Here is a 13,298-nt window from a genome sequence, read left to right as displayed (position 1 = left end):
GTTGCATATGAAATGCATCACGGATCTGAGTGACAGTTAAATAATATTGGCTGGCGTTGAGTGGTCTATCAGATGTATTCCATTCAGCTAGCATGATATTGAAAGAGTTGAAGACGAGTAGCTGAATGGAATATATCTGATATACCACGAAAAAAAGCCAGCTGAATAATAATAATAATAATAATATTATTATTATTATACATGCGCATTCTCAAAGGCCGACACTAGCTTATGCGTGACTCAGTGCTGTTAGCGTGGCAGTCCAGTTACCTTCCAGCCAGTGTAGCAGTAACATGAGTGAAAGCCAATGCTTGCACAGTCAGGCCAATGATTATTATTATTCTCCTTGTGTAATTTACTTAGTTACTTTTTAAAATCAAGATCGATCGCAACACACAACTGAGCGACCTGGCAGACAAAATTCTCTCAAAATCTTGCGTATTTAACGAAGCAAACCTGGCGACCATGTTTGTTTACAAATTGTCACAGCATGGAAGGTTTACATTTCCGACCTGTGCCGTTACGTTGTCTTGACAACCATGCGATATCGTAAACCATATTCAGCGCTCGTTCTCCATTGGGAGACACAGAGTGACGTGATGCACGTAGGATAAGTGATGTGGCTTAACAATATTGCATGCTATCAAACCAAATGAATGAAACCTGCGAGAAGGGAATAGAATACGTTTTTATTCTACCGAGAAAGTGTCATATTTCCCGATATTTCACTCCAGTGACGTCACTCCAAGTGTTTTCCCGTTGACTGGGGACACGTCAAAAATGGCGAGCCAGCTCATAATTAAAGTTCTGTTCATTAACTTGATATCAAGAACATTATACAGTTGCGCGAAGATATGAAGTTTGTCTTCTCGTGTTGAAAAATATTACCCGTTCGCTTGCCTCACTCACTCGTGATGTGTACATTCATCACTCGAAGATCAACTTCATAGCTTCGCGCAACTGTGTACGGTAATACCCTCTGTGGAAGCTTCGTGGCAGATTCCGTATCTTGTGATGTTTGCGAGAGTGAAAAGACTGGGATTCATTCCAAAGTTGAATGGGCTCTTCCTTGGCCCATGCTAGATCCTTCCACCAAGTTTCACAACAATCGGGTCGGTAGAGTTTTAGCGCGATCCTGCTAACAGACAGGCGAACAAACAAAAAGCACCGAACATAGAACGTCCTTGGTGGAGGTCAAAACAAAAGGGTTTTTTTTTGTTGCAAAGGAAAGTAAATAATAATTTGATGAACACTTGATGCTTTTTGGCACCAGTGTTTCATCCGAAATACGAAACCATCGACGGAATAAAGGAAAATCTCAAACACGAAGAAACTGTTTTATCTGAACCTGACACAATAATAAGAATAAACCTGATCTATAACATAATTAGAACTGAAAAATAAAACTATTTCCGGCATTGTATTCGTAAACAAGCTTGTAATGTTATCACAAGGAAAGTGATCCATTTCAGTAATCATATAATAATTAGAATTCTGATTCTTATATAATTTCTACACTGGATCAAATAATATATTTAACACACACTTTTTTTTTTTTTTTTACAAAATACTCAAACTGTTTGTCTTTGAGCAGCATTAGAATTCAAAAGAAGATGAAAAACTTGAGATTTAATTCTAGTTTGTCTTTAATTGCTTGAAAAAAAAGAAGCTTTTTTCCTTCTTTTTTTCCACATATAACTTGAAATAAAAGCTCCATAACATGAGCACCATGCTGTCCGCTTTGGTGTCCATGAACAGTACACGCACTCAAGATGATGGTGATGATTTATAAAGAATACTGCCGTGATATGTTTTTTTGTTTTGCTGTTTTTTGTTGTTTAAATTGGCCTTCAAAAAATGTTTGAGTTGGTTTCACAGAGTTTGGAGACGTGCTGTAAAGTACGTCACATCACACACATCACATTATCTCTAGCCGCTTTATCCTTCTACAGGGTCGCAGGCAAGCTGGAGCCTATCCCAGCTGACTACGGGCGAAAGGCGGGGTACACCCTGGACAAGTCGCCAGGTCATCACAGGGCTGACACATAGACACAGACAACCATTCACACCTACGGTCAATTTAGAGTCACCAGTTAACCTAACCTGCATGTCTTTGGACTGTGGGGGAAACCGGAGCACCCGGAGGAAACCCACGCGGACACGGGGAGAACATGCAAACTCCGCACAGAAAGGCCCTCGCCGGCCCCGGGGCTCGAACCCAGGACCTTCTTGCTGTGAGGCGACAGCGCTAACCACTACACCACCGTGCCGCCCCTGTAAAGTACGTCTGAGTTGAAAAACGTCAGGGTTTTAGAGGCAAACTTTTAACATCGAGCAAGTTTATTTTTCTGATGATGATGATCTTTACTAGTGATGCCATTTCTCATCCTTCCCTAACTCCCTTATCCCATCATTCCCTCATCACTCATTCCCTCATCCCTCCGCACCTTCACCACCTCACAGTGATTCCACACACTCACTGAAACTGATTTGTTATTCAGACAGCTTACAGAACCGCCAAGTGCTCCAGTGGATGAAAACATGGCCCAAAGTGACCAGTATGTATCCACAGACAAAACTGCAGAATCTTCTTTTTTCTTTCTTCTTCTTCTTCTTTTCTCCAGCTTCATTTTCAGCTGGGTGCAGATACTGTGTGCTTACATTCATCCCACTGCTTTAGTGCCCAAATGTCCTGAGTGTTGATTTTATTACTTGTATAAATAATTAAATTCAGTTCCAGTCAAATCTGTGCTTCTGATGACTTTGCTCCTCGAATTAAACGTTTTTGAGGTTTCATGTTTTACATCTTTCTTCTCCCCCACAACCGTTTTTCTGTCCCTGTCTCTCTCCCCCTTTCTTTTTTCTCTCCTCCTCTGACTTTCTGTCTCGCTGTCTGTTTCTCTCCTGTTGTCTGTCTGTCTCTCCCCCTCCCTCCCTCCATTGCACTCACTCTCTCTCCCTCCATCCCTGGCTTTCTGTCTCACTATCTGTTTTTCCCTCCCTCCCTCCCTCCCTCCCTCCCTCCCTTTCTTTTTATCTCTCCATCTCTGGCATTCTCTCTCTCTTTTTATCTCTCCATCTCTGGGTTTCTGCCTCACTGACTGTTTCTCTCTCTCTTGCCCTCCCTCCCTTTCTTTTTATCTCTCCATCTCTGGCTTTCTGTTTCTCTCTCTCTCACTTTGTCTTGCTCCCCCCCCCCAAAAAAAAAAAATCTCTGGCTTTTTCTCTCTCTCTCTGGCTTTGTGTGTGTCTCTCTCTCTCTCTCTCTCTCTCTCTCTCTCTCTCTCTCCCCCACTTTCTTTTTTATCTCTCCATCTCTGGCTTTCTGTTTTTCTCTCTCTCTCTCCCCCCCCCTCCTTCCCTTTCTTTTTATCTCTCCATCTCTGGCTTTCTGTCTGTCTCTCTCCTTTCCCCTCCATCTCTGGCGCTCTGTCTCACTGTCCATTTCTCTCCTGTTGTGTGTGTGTGTGTCTCTCTCTCTCGCTCTCTTTCTCTCTCTCTTTCTCTCTCTCTCTCTCTCTCTCTCTCTCTCTCTGGATTTCTGTCTCACTGTCCGTTTCTCTCCTTTCGGCTTCCTCCCTGTCCCTTCCTTTTCTTTTTATCTCTCCATCTCTGGCTTTCTGTTTCTCTCTCTGTCTCTCCCGCTCCCTCCCTTTCTTTTTATATCTCCATCTCTGGCTTTCTGTCTGTCTCTCTCCCTTCCCCTCCATCTCTGGCGTTCTCTCTCACTGTCCGTTTCTCTCAGGTTCTCTCTCTCTCTCTCTCTCTCTGGATTTCTGTCTCACTGTCTGTCTCTCTCCCTCTCTCCATCTCTGGCTTTTTCCTCTGTCCCCCCTTTCTTTTTATCTCTCCATCTCTGTCTTTCTGTCTCTCTGTTTCTCTCTTGTCGTGTGTCTCTCTCTCTTTTTCCTTTGATGTGGGAGTTAGGGAGGTTCTGTGTACTATTTTTGAGTGACACAAATGTTCAGTTAATTGTCTGAACCTAACCTATGATTCTAATGAAATATTCAACAGCTAAAGTTTGTCTTTGTCTCCGTTTCTCTCTCTCTCTCAGCTTCATTGCGTGTGCCGGGAGCCGATAGTGATGATGAGAGTAAGACTCCGTCTCCGTCTCCCTTCCACGGCCGCTCGCGTCCTGCTTCACTGGTCACCGACTCGTCCTCAGAATCCGATGAGGGTGAGGCCCGAGGAGAGGTAACGCGATCGTTCGAATATTTACTTCCATTTAAAGATTTGTGAAATTCAAGAACTCGTATTCCAGAATGTTAAATATCAAGATCTCTTCTCTGTTGTATTTCCATGTTCTCTTTATCATGTGCAGATGTTTGACATCTATGTAGCGATAGCGGATTATAACCCCATGGGACTGAGTAAAGAGAGCGTCTCTCTGAAGGAGGGCCAGTACGTGGAGGTCCTGGACTCGGCTCATCCGCTCAAATGGCTCGTGCGCACGAAACCTACCAAAACGACACCCTCGCGTCAAGGCTGGGTCTCTCCAGCATACCTGGACAAGAAGCTGAAGGTGAGTGCTGAGATGTTTGTGAAATCCGTGAATATGTTCTTTTCATTGGCGTCAGTCCTGAACGCTGGAATGATGACACAGTTGATGCTTTACTGAATAAATGCTAAAAGGTGGCGTTTTGTAGATTTCTGCAGATACAGCAGAGGTTCCAGAGAGTGCAGGAGAGGAGGTCACTGAAGGAGAGTACAAAAGGAAGCTCTGGTGAGTTCTCCTTCTCGAGCGCACACACTCGCATCACATGATTCAGATCATTTTTCTGAAAAGCCACCTCCTTTCAGCCGGGCTTGAAAAACGGCTTTATCTTAGAACATGGTTGTGCAAACTGGAAGATATGATGACAGTACCTTAGGACAGGTTCGTACACCAGAATATCTTAAAGCGAAGTTGTGCAAACTGGAAAATATCTTACGATGTATACACGCACAATGTACAATACCTTAGAGAGGTTGCGCAAACTGTAAAATATCTTACAATGTACATACGCACAATGTTCGATATCTTATAGAGAGGTTACGCAAACTGTAAAGTATCTTGCGATGTACATATGTGCAATGTACAATACCTTATAGAGAGGTTGCACAAACTGTAAAATATCTTAGGATGTACATGCGCGCAATGGGCGATGCCTTAAAGAGAGGTTGCGCAAACTGTCAGAGATCTTACGATGTCCGTACGTACGCACGCACCATGTACAATACCTTATAGAGAGGTTGTGCAAAGTAAGATATCTTACAATGTATGTACGCACAATGTACAATACCTTAGAGAGAGGTTGCGCAAACTGTAAAATATCTTACGATGTCGGTACGCAAAATGTGCGATGCCTTAAAAAGAGGTTGCGCAAACTGGAAAATATCTTACGATGTAAATACACACAAGGTACGATGTCTTAAAGAGAGGTTGTGCCAAGTGTAAAATATCTTACGATGTATGTATGCACAATGTGCGATCCCTTTTTGAGAGGTTGCGCAAACTGGAAGATATCTTACGATGTACGTACGTACAATCTGCGATACCTTGTAGAGACAGAGTGCAAACTGGAAAATTTCTTCCAGTGCACTTAAACATAATGTATGATGCCTGATGGAGAGGTTGCGCAAACCAAGATATCTTATGAAGTATGTATGCACAATGTACGATGCCTTAAAGAGAGGTTGCGCAAACTGTAAAATATCTTATGATGTACGTACGCACGCACCATGTACAATACCTTATAGAGAGGTTGTGCAAAGTAAGATATCTTACAATGTATGCACGCACAATGTACAATACCTTAGAAAGAGGTTGCGCAAACTGTAAAATATCTTACGATGTCGGTACGCAAAATGTGCGATGCCTTAAAGAGAGGTTGCACAAACTGTAAAATATCTTACGATGTAAATACACACAAGGTACGATGTCTTAAAGAGAGGTTGTGCCAAGTGTAAAATATCTTACGATGTATGTATGCACAATGTGCGATCCCTTTTTGAGAGGTTGCGCAAACTGGAAGATATCTTACGATGTACGTACGTACAATCTGCGATACCTTGTAGAGACAGAGTGCAAACTGGAAAATTTCTTCCAGTGCACTTAAACATAATGTACGATGCCTGATGGAGAGGTTGCGCAAACCAAGATATCTTATGAAGTATGTATGCACAATGTACGATGCCTTAAAGAGAGGTTGCGCAAACTAAAATATCTTACGATGTACGTACACACAATGTATGATGCCTTAAAGAGAGGTTGCGCAAACTGGAAAATATCTTCCGATGTAAGTACGCACAATGTCCAAGGCCTTCAAGAGGTTGTGCAAACTGTAAGATATCTTATGATGTCGGTACACACGAGAGGTTGCACAAAATTGTAAGATATTTTACGCAGCAGGTGTGCAGTGTGTACGTTCCCTTACGACACAGATGCAATGAAGTTGCACGAACTATATACTGTACTTGAAATTACTACTGTATACCTCAAGAATCAGTTGCACGCACTTACGCTGCAGATGTTCAGCCTGTCCAGAACTGTTAGCTCCAGGTAGCTATAACATTGATGGCAGCCACCCAAAAGAGTGTTTTACGGCTACTAAATTTGCTTTCGGTGACTGTTGGTTAACCTGTTTTTACGTCTGTCCTCTGAAAAGCCAACTCATCCAGGAGCTCATTACCAGTGAGGAGGAGTTTATAAAGGAGATGGACTTTGTTACATCGCACCATCTGAAGCATATTGACGAGGAGAGCACGCCGCCTGAAATCCGCAGTCACAAGGAGACCATCTTCCGCAACATTAGTGACATTGGTTCATTCCACAGCAGGTACGTAATGAGGAATAAAATATATTATTGTGGTGTGGTGACTAGAGATCTGAAAGACACATGGTTTCAAAAGCGAACTGCATCACAATAGCTTCATCAATTTAGTGACCTTGATGGATTTTCCTGATCTCACACATGGAAACACTGTTTGCATCACTCTCAGAAATAAAGGTAAATAAATATGTATATTTAGAGTTGGGTATTGGGCCGGTTCTTATCATTTCCCCGTTTTAATCCCAAAATCGTAAAAAGAGGTCTAATATTTGTCACGTCAAGAAGACAGGTCCTGGCAGATAGATAGTTATGTACGTCCTTGCAGAGATGTCGCCTTTGGATGCAATAATAAAGGAGTATCACCTTTCAGAGCCCATGAGCGGAACCGAAAATCAAATTTTTACGCCTCCCTGGTACTTGGGAATTGAGGATTTGGTTTGAATTTGGAACCAAGTTTTGGTTCCCAACCCTACATAGATGAGGCCATTTGTTTGCCTTTTGAGCCTTTTGTTGATCATTGTCCATGATGTCAGTTATGGATGCGTTTGATGAAAGGTCGAGTGGCCAAAAATTGCTCATATGCAGATTTTTCCAAGTTTTAGCGTCAAAACTTGGCGGAGTTGGAAAGGTTTGTAACCCGTCCACAAATATCCTGAGGTAAAATGCGTCTCGTTTCATTACTGGAGCTGCTGCCACAATCAAAACCGACAACGGTGTACCTCAGGATAGTTTGGAAGGGTTCGCGATCAAGAACGTTTCCATGAGTTCAGTCCTTGTGGTCTATGACATTCTTTTTTTCTTTTTTTTTTTCCCTGTAGCTCTTTTCTGCCTGAGCTGAAAGACTGTGATACGGATGATGACATAGCCATGCGCTTCCTCAAAAACACAGAAGGATTCGAGAACTATCTGCAGTACTTGGTCGGTCAGGCGAAGGCCCAGGCGACCGTTCGGGACAAAGATGTTCATCAGTTTTTCAAGGTGAGGACTTAAAAATTACATGGAAATGCACATAGAACACAATTTCTGTCCATACTTTGTAATATTTCTCAGAGACGGTCGATTCCTAAATTACTGGCGCCCTTAATGAAAATGCTGGAGGATGGAATGGACGTATGGAAACCCTGACCCGCAAGTTGTGGGGGAGGGGAGGTGACATGCTCGTAGTATTTTTGACTTCTCATGGTAATATTTTGTTATTTTGACACAGTGTCTTGTTATTTCAAGATGGCATGCTGTTTTAAGACATTTCAATTCAATATGTGGTGATTTGAAGATGGTCATTATTGAAACTTTTGAACGTAATGTTTGCTGGAGTGTTTCACTTCAATCTTGGCAGCCAGGCTCATAAAACGTGTTTTTAAAATTTTGACCTGAAATGATGAGATGTACCATGGAAATGGTGTTAATTTAAGTCAAGAGGTGGTGATGACACTACTCAAAATAACATCATGAAATAACAAGAAATTTTCAATATGAAGTTGAAATAGCATAAAATAACAACATAGAGTGGCTACAATTATCGAGACCTCACTCACGTGACTTCTCAAACGCGTGTTTAGATACAAAATGGTGACCGTCAAACGAAAGAGTAAGAAACAAAGTAGGTTTGGACGAGGAGATCATGAAATATCGGTGAATTTGATCAGTAAAAACATGTCCATGATCTTTCCACCGTGCTTACCGCCGACGATGACGTCTGGGTTTTCTGGAAAATTGCTGATTGTGCTGAAAAACATCCTTCTCAGGTAACTCTCGTGTGTCTTTCTACAGGACTAGTTTTTGAAGATGGTTTTTAAACATTTTGAAAAACCAATCATTGTGGTTGGCGTGTCGATAATTTGTGAATACAGTTTAAATTTTAAGTTGTAAGAGAGAGAGCAGATTTTGAAGGTATTAAGTGTTTAAGTGGCTTTGAAAATGAGCAACGTCGACTCAATCGAGAAATTTTTCTGTCCTTATATTTACAAACTAGAACTACGCAGATACCGAGCTGGCAAATGTGGATCCTGCAGAAGGTCCAGTCCTGAGTGTGAATAGTTATCTTCAGAGACCACTGGATCGAATCCATAAATACAAAGACACCTTAAAGGTAACACACTTCCTTTATTATTGTTATTAACACCATGGATTTCTTATTTGGGTCCGTCTCAGAAACTGGTCTCTCATTTGGGACATTATGGTCAAAAAATAAATTTTCTAATTTTACTTTTTTTTTTTTGCATTTACCCAACACTCAATGTTTCTTTTCTTATGTTTAATAAGAATAAAGATAGCATCTTGCTTTATCTGGCCTCCACTGTGGAACATTTTTTTGATTACAATTCAAATGCTTTTGTAAAATTGATTTCCATATAAAATAACTCCATCATGAAGAATTAAAGCCCGTCCTTCACAGAGGAGTGAAAATATTGAATAAATTTCCTCTTTTTGATTGCTTGGGTTAAAAATGCCAAGTTATGATGACTGAATTGATTGTTCACTTAAATATGAATATGATACATTTTGGGTATTTGATATGGCAAAATAGGACACAATGGAAAAATCAAGAACACACCGGAAAGATGAGAATAACGGCGGCGGTAAAAGAACAGCGACTGTACCGGCTGAAGGTCGCGCAGGTCTCTGCTGTGGCGCGCGAGCAACGGGACATCATTACCGCACCGGACGGAGCGCAAGGCGGGGGCGGGGCAAAATGACTGGCCGTAGATTCTATCAAAAGTTCGATCTAAATTGACCACGGTTGCAAAATATTGGCCAAAAATACGCAAACACTACAAAATATGAAAGTAAGATGAAAAAGAAACATTCTATTGCCTTATACTGCAAGACTAAAACAAAATAAAACTGTCAAAACTCACCTTTTCAGCGATAATGTCCGAACAGATCACTCGCGTAACAGAGAGACCGCAAATGGAAGCACGATCAACTTCTAACTATAGGAGTGGAAATGCTGGTTACGAATGTAACCGTGGTTCTATGACTAAGTGGAAGGCCGCCAGGGCGGTGCTGAAAGCACTAGTGGAAGCATCTTTGCATCCGCGCGTTTCAAGAACCGCATACAAAAGTTGTCATCTCATGACGTATGACGTGCCTGCCTACATAAGGCAACATCCCACGTCATTTGGCCTCAAGATCATTCTCGCGCAATCCAAGTGACCAAAGACCCTGGCGGTCTTCCACTTAGTCATAGAACCACGGTTACATTCGTAACCAGCATTCTATTTTCTTCACTCCAGACCGCCAGGGCGGTGCTGAAAGCACTAGTGGAAGATGAATACCAACCCAGTCACGAGGAATTCAGAAGAGCATCACCACCTTCTGGAAGAACAGCTGCACACAGCAATGGCATGGACGCAACATTTAGCCTGTAGTACCGGGTAAATGTACATGTATTGGACCAAGTTGCAGCAGCACAAATGTCAGCGAGTGGTACGCCCCGGAGAGCTGCCCATGATGTTGCCTGAGCACGCGTCGAATGGCAGCAGACAGGAGAGGGCACAGTACGCCCCATAGATTCATAGGCATAGGTGATTGCCTCCACAACCCATAGGGAGAGCCGCTGCTTGGACAGAGGCCTTCCTCTCGGAGCACCACCAAAACAAACAAACAATTGGTCTGTCATACGAAAGGCTGCCGTCCTATCAAAATAAAGCCTCAGAGCCCTGACAGGGTACAACTCTGCACGCAAGTCCGTCCTGTCCACCGGTATAGCAGTCAGCAAAATCGGCTGGTTGCTAAACTGGGGAGATAAGACTTTCGGGAGGAAAGCTGGGTTAGGCCACAATGAAACACTGTCAAACACAGGGCCCCAACGAAGACAAACAGTACGCACTGAGAGGGCATGTAGCTCACTCACACGCCGGGCTGTTGTGATGGCAAGAAGAAAAGCCGTTTTAACAGATAGCCACTTAATGTCAGCTGCTGACGGGCTCATAAGGAGGCAAGCAAAGGGATTCGAGCACAGTGTTCAGATCCCATGACGGACTCCGCACAAAGCGAGGAGGATTAAGACGAACTGCCCCTCTCAAAAAGGCTACCACCAGCCGGTGGGACCCAAGTGAAACACCTCCAACCTCTGAACAGTGGGTTGTTAGTGCTGCAACATACACCTTAAGTGTAGATGCAGCCTTGCCAAGCTCTAAAAGGTGCTGCAGGAAATCTAAAGTCTGTGGAACAGAGCAGCTTAGGGGGTCGATGTTGCGTTCCGCACACCAATCACAGAACACCTTCCACTTGCCTGCATACAAGTGTCGGGTAGATTCTGCACGTGCGTTCACCACAGTGTTCCTGGTCCCTTCTGAACACTCCAGTAGTAGCCCTGGGGCCCTAAGGGCCACACCCAGAGCTTCAGGCGTTCGGAACATGGGTGTTGAATCCTGCCCTCCATCTGCGTCAGCAAGTCGGGCCTGCTGGGCAGCTGACAAGGGGGTCCCACTAGTAGTGACAGCAGGAGCTGGAACCATGGCTTGGATGGCCAATGAGGAGCTATCAATAGCACATGGTGACTGTGATCGCGCACACGGCAGAGAGTCCTCCACAACAGTGGTAGAGGGGGAAAGGCATAAAGGATGGCCCTCGGCCAGTTGTGGGCCAGAGCAACCTGTCCCAACGCTGCCATTTCATTCCCCAGGGAAAACCATGTTGGACAATGAGTTGTCTGACTGCTCACAAACAGGTCCACAGTCACTCTCCCATAGGTTTTCCAGATCTGTTCCACCGTGTCTGGATGCAGTTTCCAATCCCCTTGAGACACCTTGCCACGTGACAGAGCATCTGCCAAACTGTTTAGGCGTCCAGGTAGATAAGATGCTCTTATGGAAAGGAGGTTGTCCTGAGCCCATACTAGGGAGACTGTGAGCCACCTGAAGCGCAGCTACAGACCATGTGCCCCCCCCCAATGATTGATATTGAAAACAGTTGCCACATTGTCTGTACGTACCAATACATGTTTGCCCTGTAGCACTTCCTGAAAGTGGCGCAACGTCAGAAACACCGCCATCAACTCCAGTGTGTTGATGTGGGACGTGCGCCACGGAGCAGGCCAGGTGCCGTTCACACCTTGCCGACGCCAGACTCCACCCCAACCCATGAGGGAAGCATCTGTCCGGATAACCTCCCACCGTCCCGGTGAGGGACCAAGTGGAACTTCACGAGTGAGAAAGTGTGCCTGGAACCAAGGTGAGCATGTTCCCTGGCCTGTTCGGGCGATGCCGCACAAAGAAGCCAGTGAGCATGCAACAGCGTGTTATTCTCACCCTCGTGTGTCTGTCTTGCACTGGACACACACGCAGTTGAAGAAGCCATCTCTGAAAAGCCCTTAGCCACAGAAGACCCAGAGGAATGACTACTGAGGCCACTGTGAGTTTCCCCAGCAGCTGAAGGAGAGAAACATAACGCTGAGTTCCCCCGACACGAAAGTGGTTCACTCCAGTGAGAATTGAACTTATTCTGTCTGGCGTGGGACTGGCCAGCATAGTGTTCAAATCCAGGGCAAGGCCGATGAAATGTGTTGCCTGGACTGGGACCAGTTTGCACTTCCTCTGGTTCACCCTGAACCCCAGAGCTGTAATGTGTCGTAGCAACCAGTGAGCATGTTCCCTGGCCTGTTCGGGTGATGCCACACAAAGAAGCCAGTCGTCCAAGTAAGGGAGCACTCTTATGCCCTCCTTCTGAAGGGGTTCTAGTGCTACTTGGACACATTTCGAGAACACCCTTGGTGCCAGAGAAAGTCCAAAGGGGAGAACTCTGAACGGAAAAATCTTTCCCATGAACAAAAAACGAAGGAAGCGCCTGTGGTCCGCGGCAATGGGTATGTGAAAATAGGTGTCCTCAAGATCTACGGTCACAAACCAGTCCTGGTTTGTGACCGCTTGCAGTACATCTGTTGTTCATAGCATTCGAAAAGGAAGCACCTTCAAGAAACAGTTCAACCTTCTTAAATCTAAAATTGGCCTGAACCCGCCGTCTTTCTTTGGAGCAAGAAAATAAACTGAAAAGAAACCCCCTGGGTGAACAATGGGGTCGACCATCTCTATGGCTCCTTTTTGTAGTAACAACTGAACTTTTCTCGACAAGGCTTCTGCCTGTCTTGGATTGGTTATAACTGTCTGCCTCACACCCGAATGCATTGGTGGCCGGTGGCGGAATTGCAGGCGGTACCCTTCTGAGAGGGTTGTGAGTAGCTGTTGGTTGTTATTTCGCGCCAACGCACTAGCTGGCTGCCTGTAAAAACTCCTGCCACTGGCCCTGACCTGTCAGTGGTCCTGTCTACGTTTTTCGGAAGGGATGGGGGGGCGACGACGGCGGCGGGGAGGACCCGTCTGTCGCAAAGGGCGAAAACTCGCGTGTGGCTGAGCGCCACCCTGCCTGGCCGAGGGAGGTGGGGGATTGGGGGCCTGCTGCTGGGGTCGATGAGGAGACCTTTGTGCAGCTCTAGGGGCCACATGCCTAAAGCGTGAGGCAGAAGGGTTTGGCAGAGCTCTGAAG

General features: G+C 44.7%; 1 protein-coding gene across 5 annotated transcripts in view; it reads left to right on the top strand.

Moving 5' to 3' along the window:
- The window catches only part of obscnb (obscurin, cytoskeletal calmodulin and titin-interacting RhoGEF b), a 123,100-nt gene that overhangs the window by 87,627 nt on the left and 22,175 nt on the right, over positions 1-13,298 (top strand). For all 5 annotated transcript variants that reach the window (XM_060921011.1, XM_060921008.1, XM_060921010.1 and 2 more), the window contains 6 exons: positions 4,055-4,194; positions 4,322-4,522; positions 4,647-4,723; positions 6,648-6,818; positions 7,631-7,790; positions 8,785-8,901. In XM_060921011.1, coding sequence (XP_060776994.1) covers positions 4,055-4,194; positions 4,322-4,522; positions 4,647-4,723; positions 6,648-6,818; positions 7,631-7,790; positions 8,785-8,901 — 866 coding nt within the window. The remainder of the gene's footprint in view (positions 1-4,054; positions 4,195-4,321; positions 4,523-4,646; positions 4,724-6,647; positions 6,819-7,630; positions 7,791-8,784; positions 8,902-13,298) is intronic.

This window comes from Neoarius graeffei, chromosome 5 (genome assembly GCF_027579695.1).
Source record: "Neoarius graeffei isolate fNeoGra1 chromosome 5, fNeoGra1.pri, whole genome shotgun sequence".
Taxonomy (NCBI): domain Eukaryota; kingdom Metazoa; phylum Chordata; class Actinopteri; order Siluriformes; family Ariidae; genus Neoarius; species Neoarius graeffei.
Note: the sequence above shows the minus strand (reverse complement) of the source record. Positions and strands in the feature narration are given on the sequence as shown.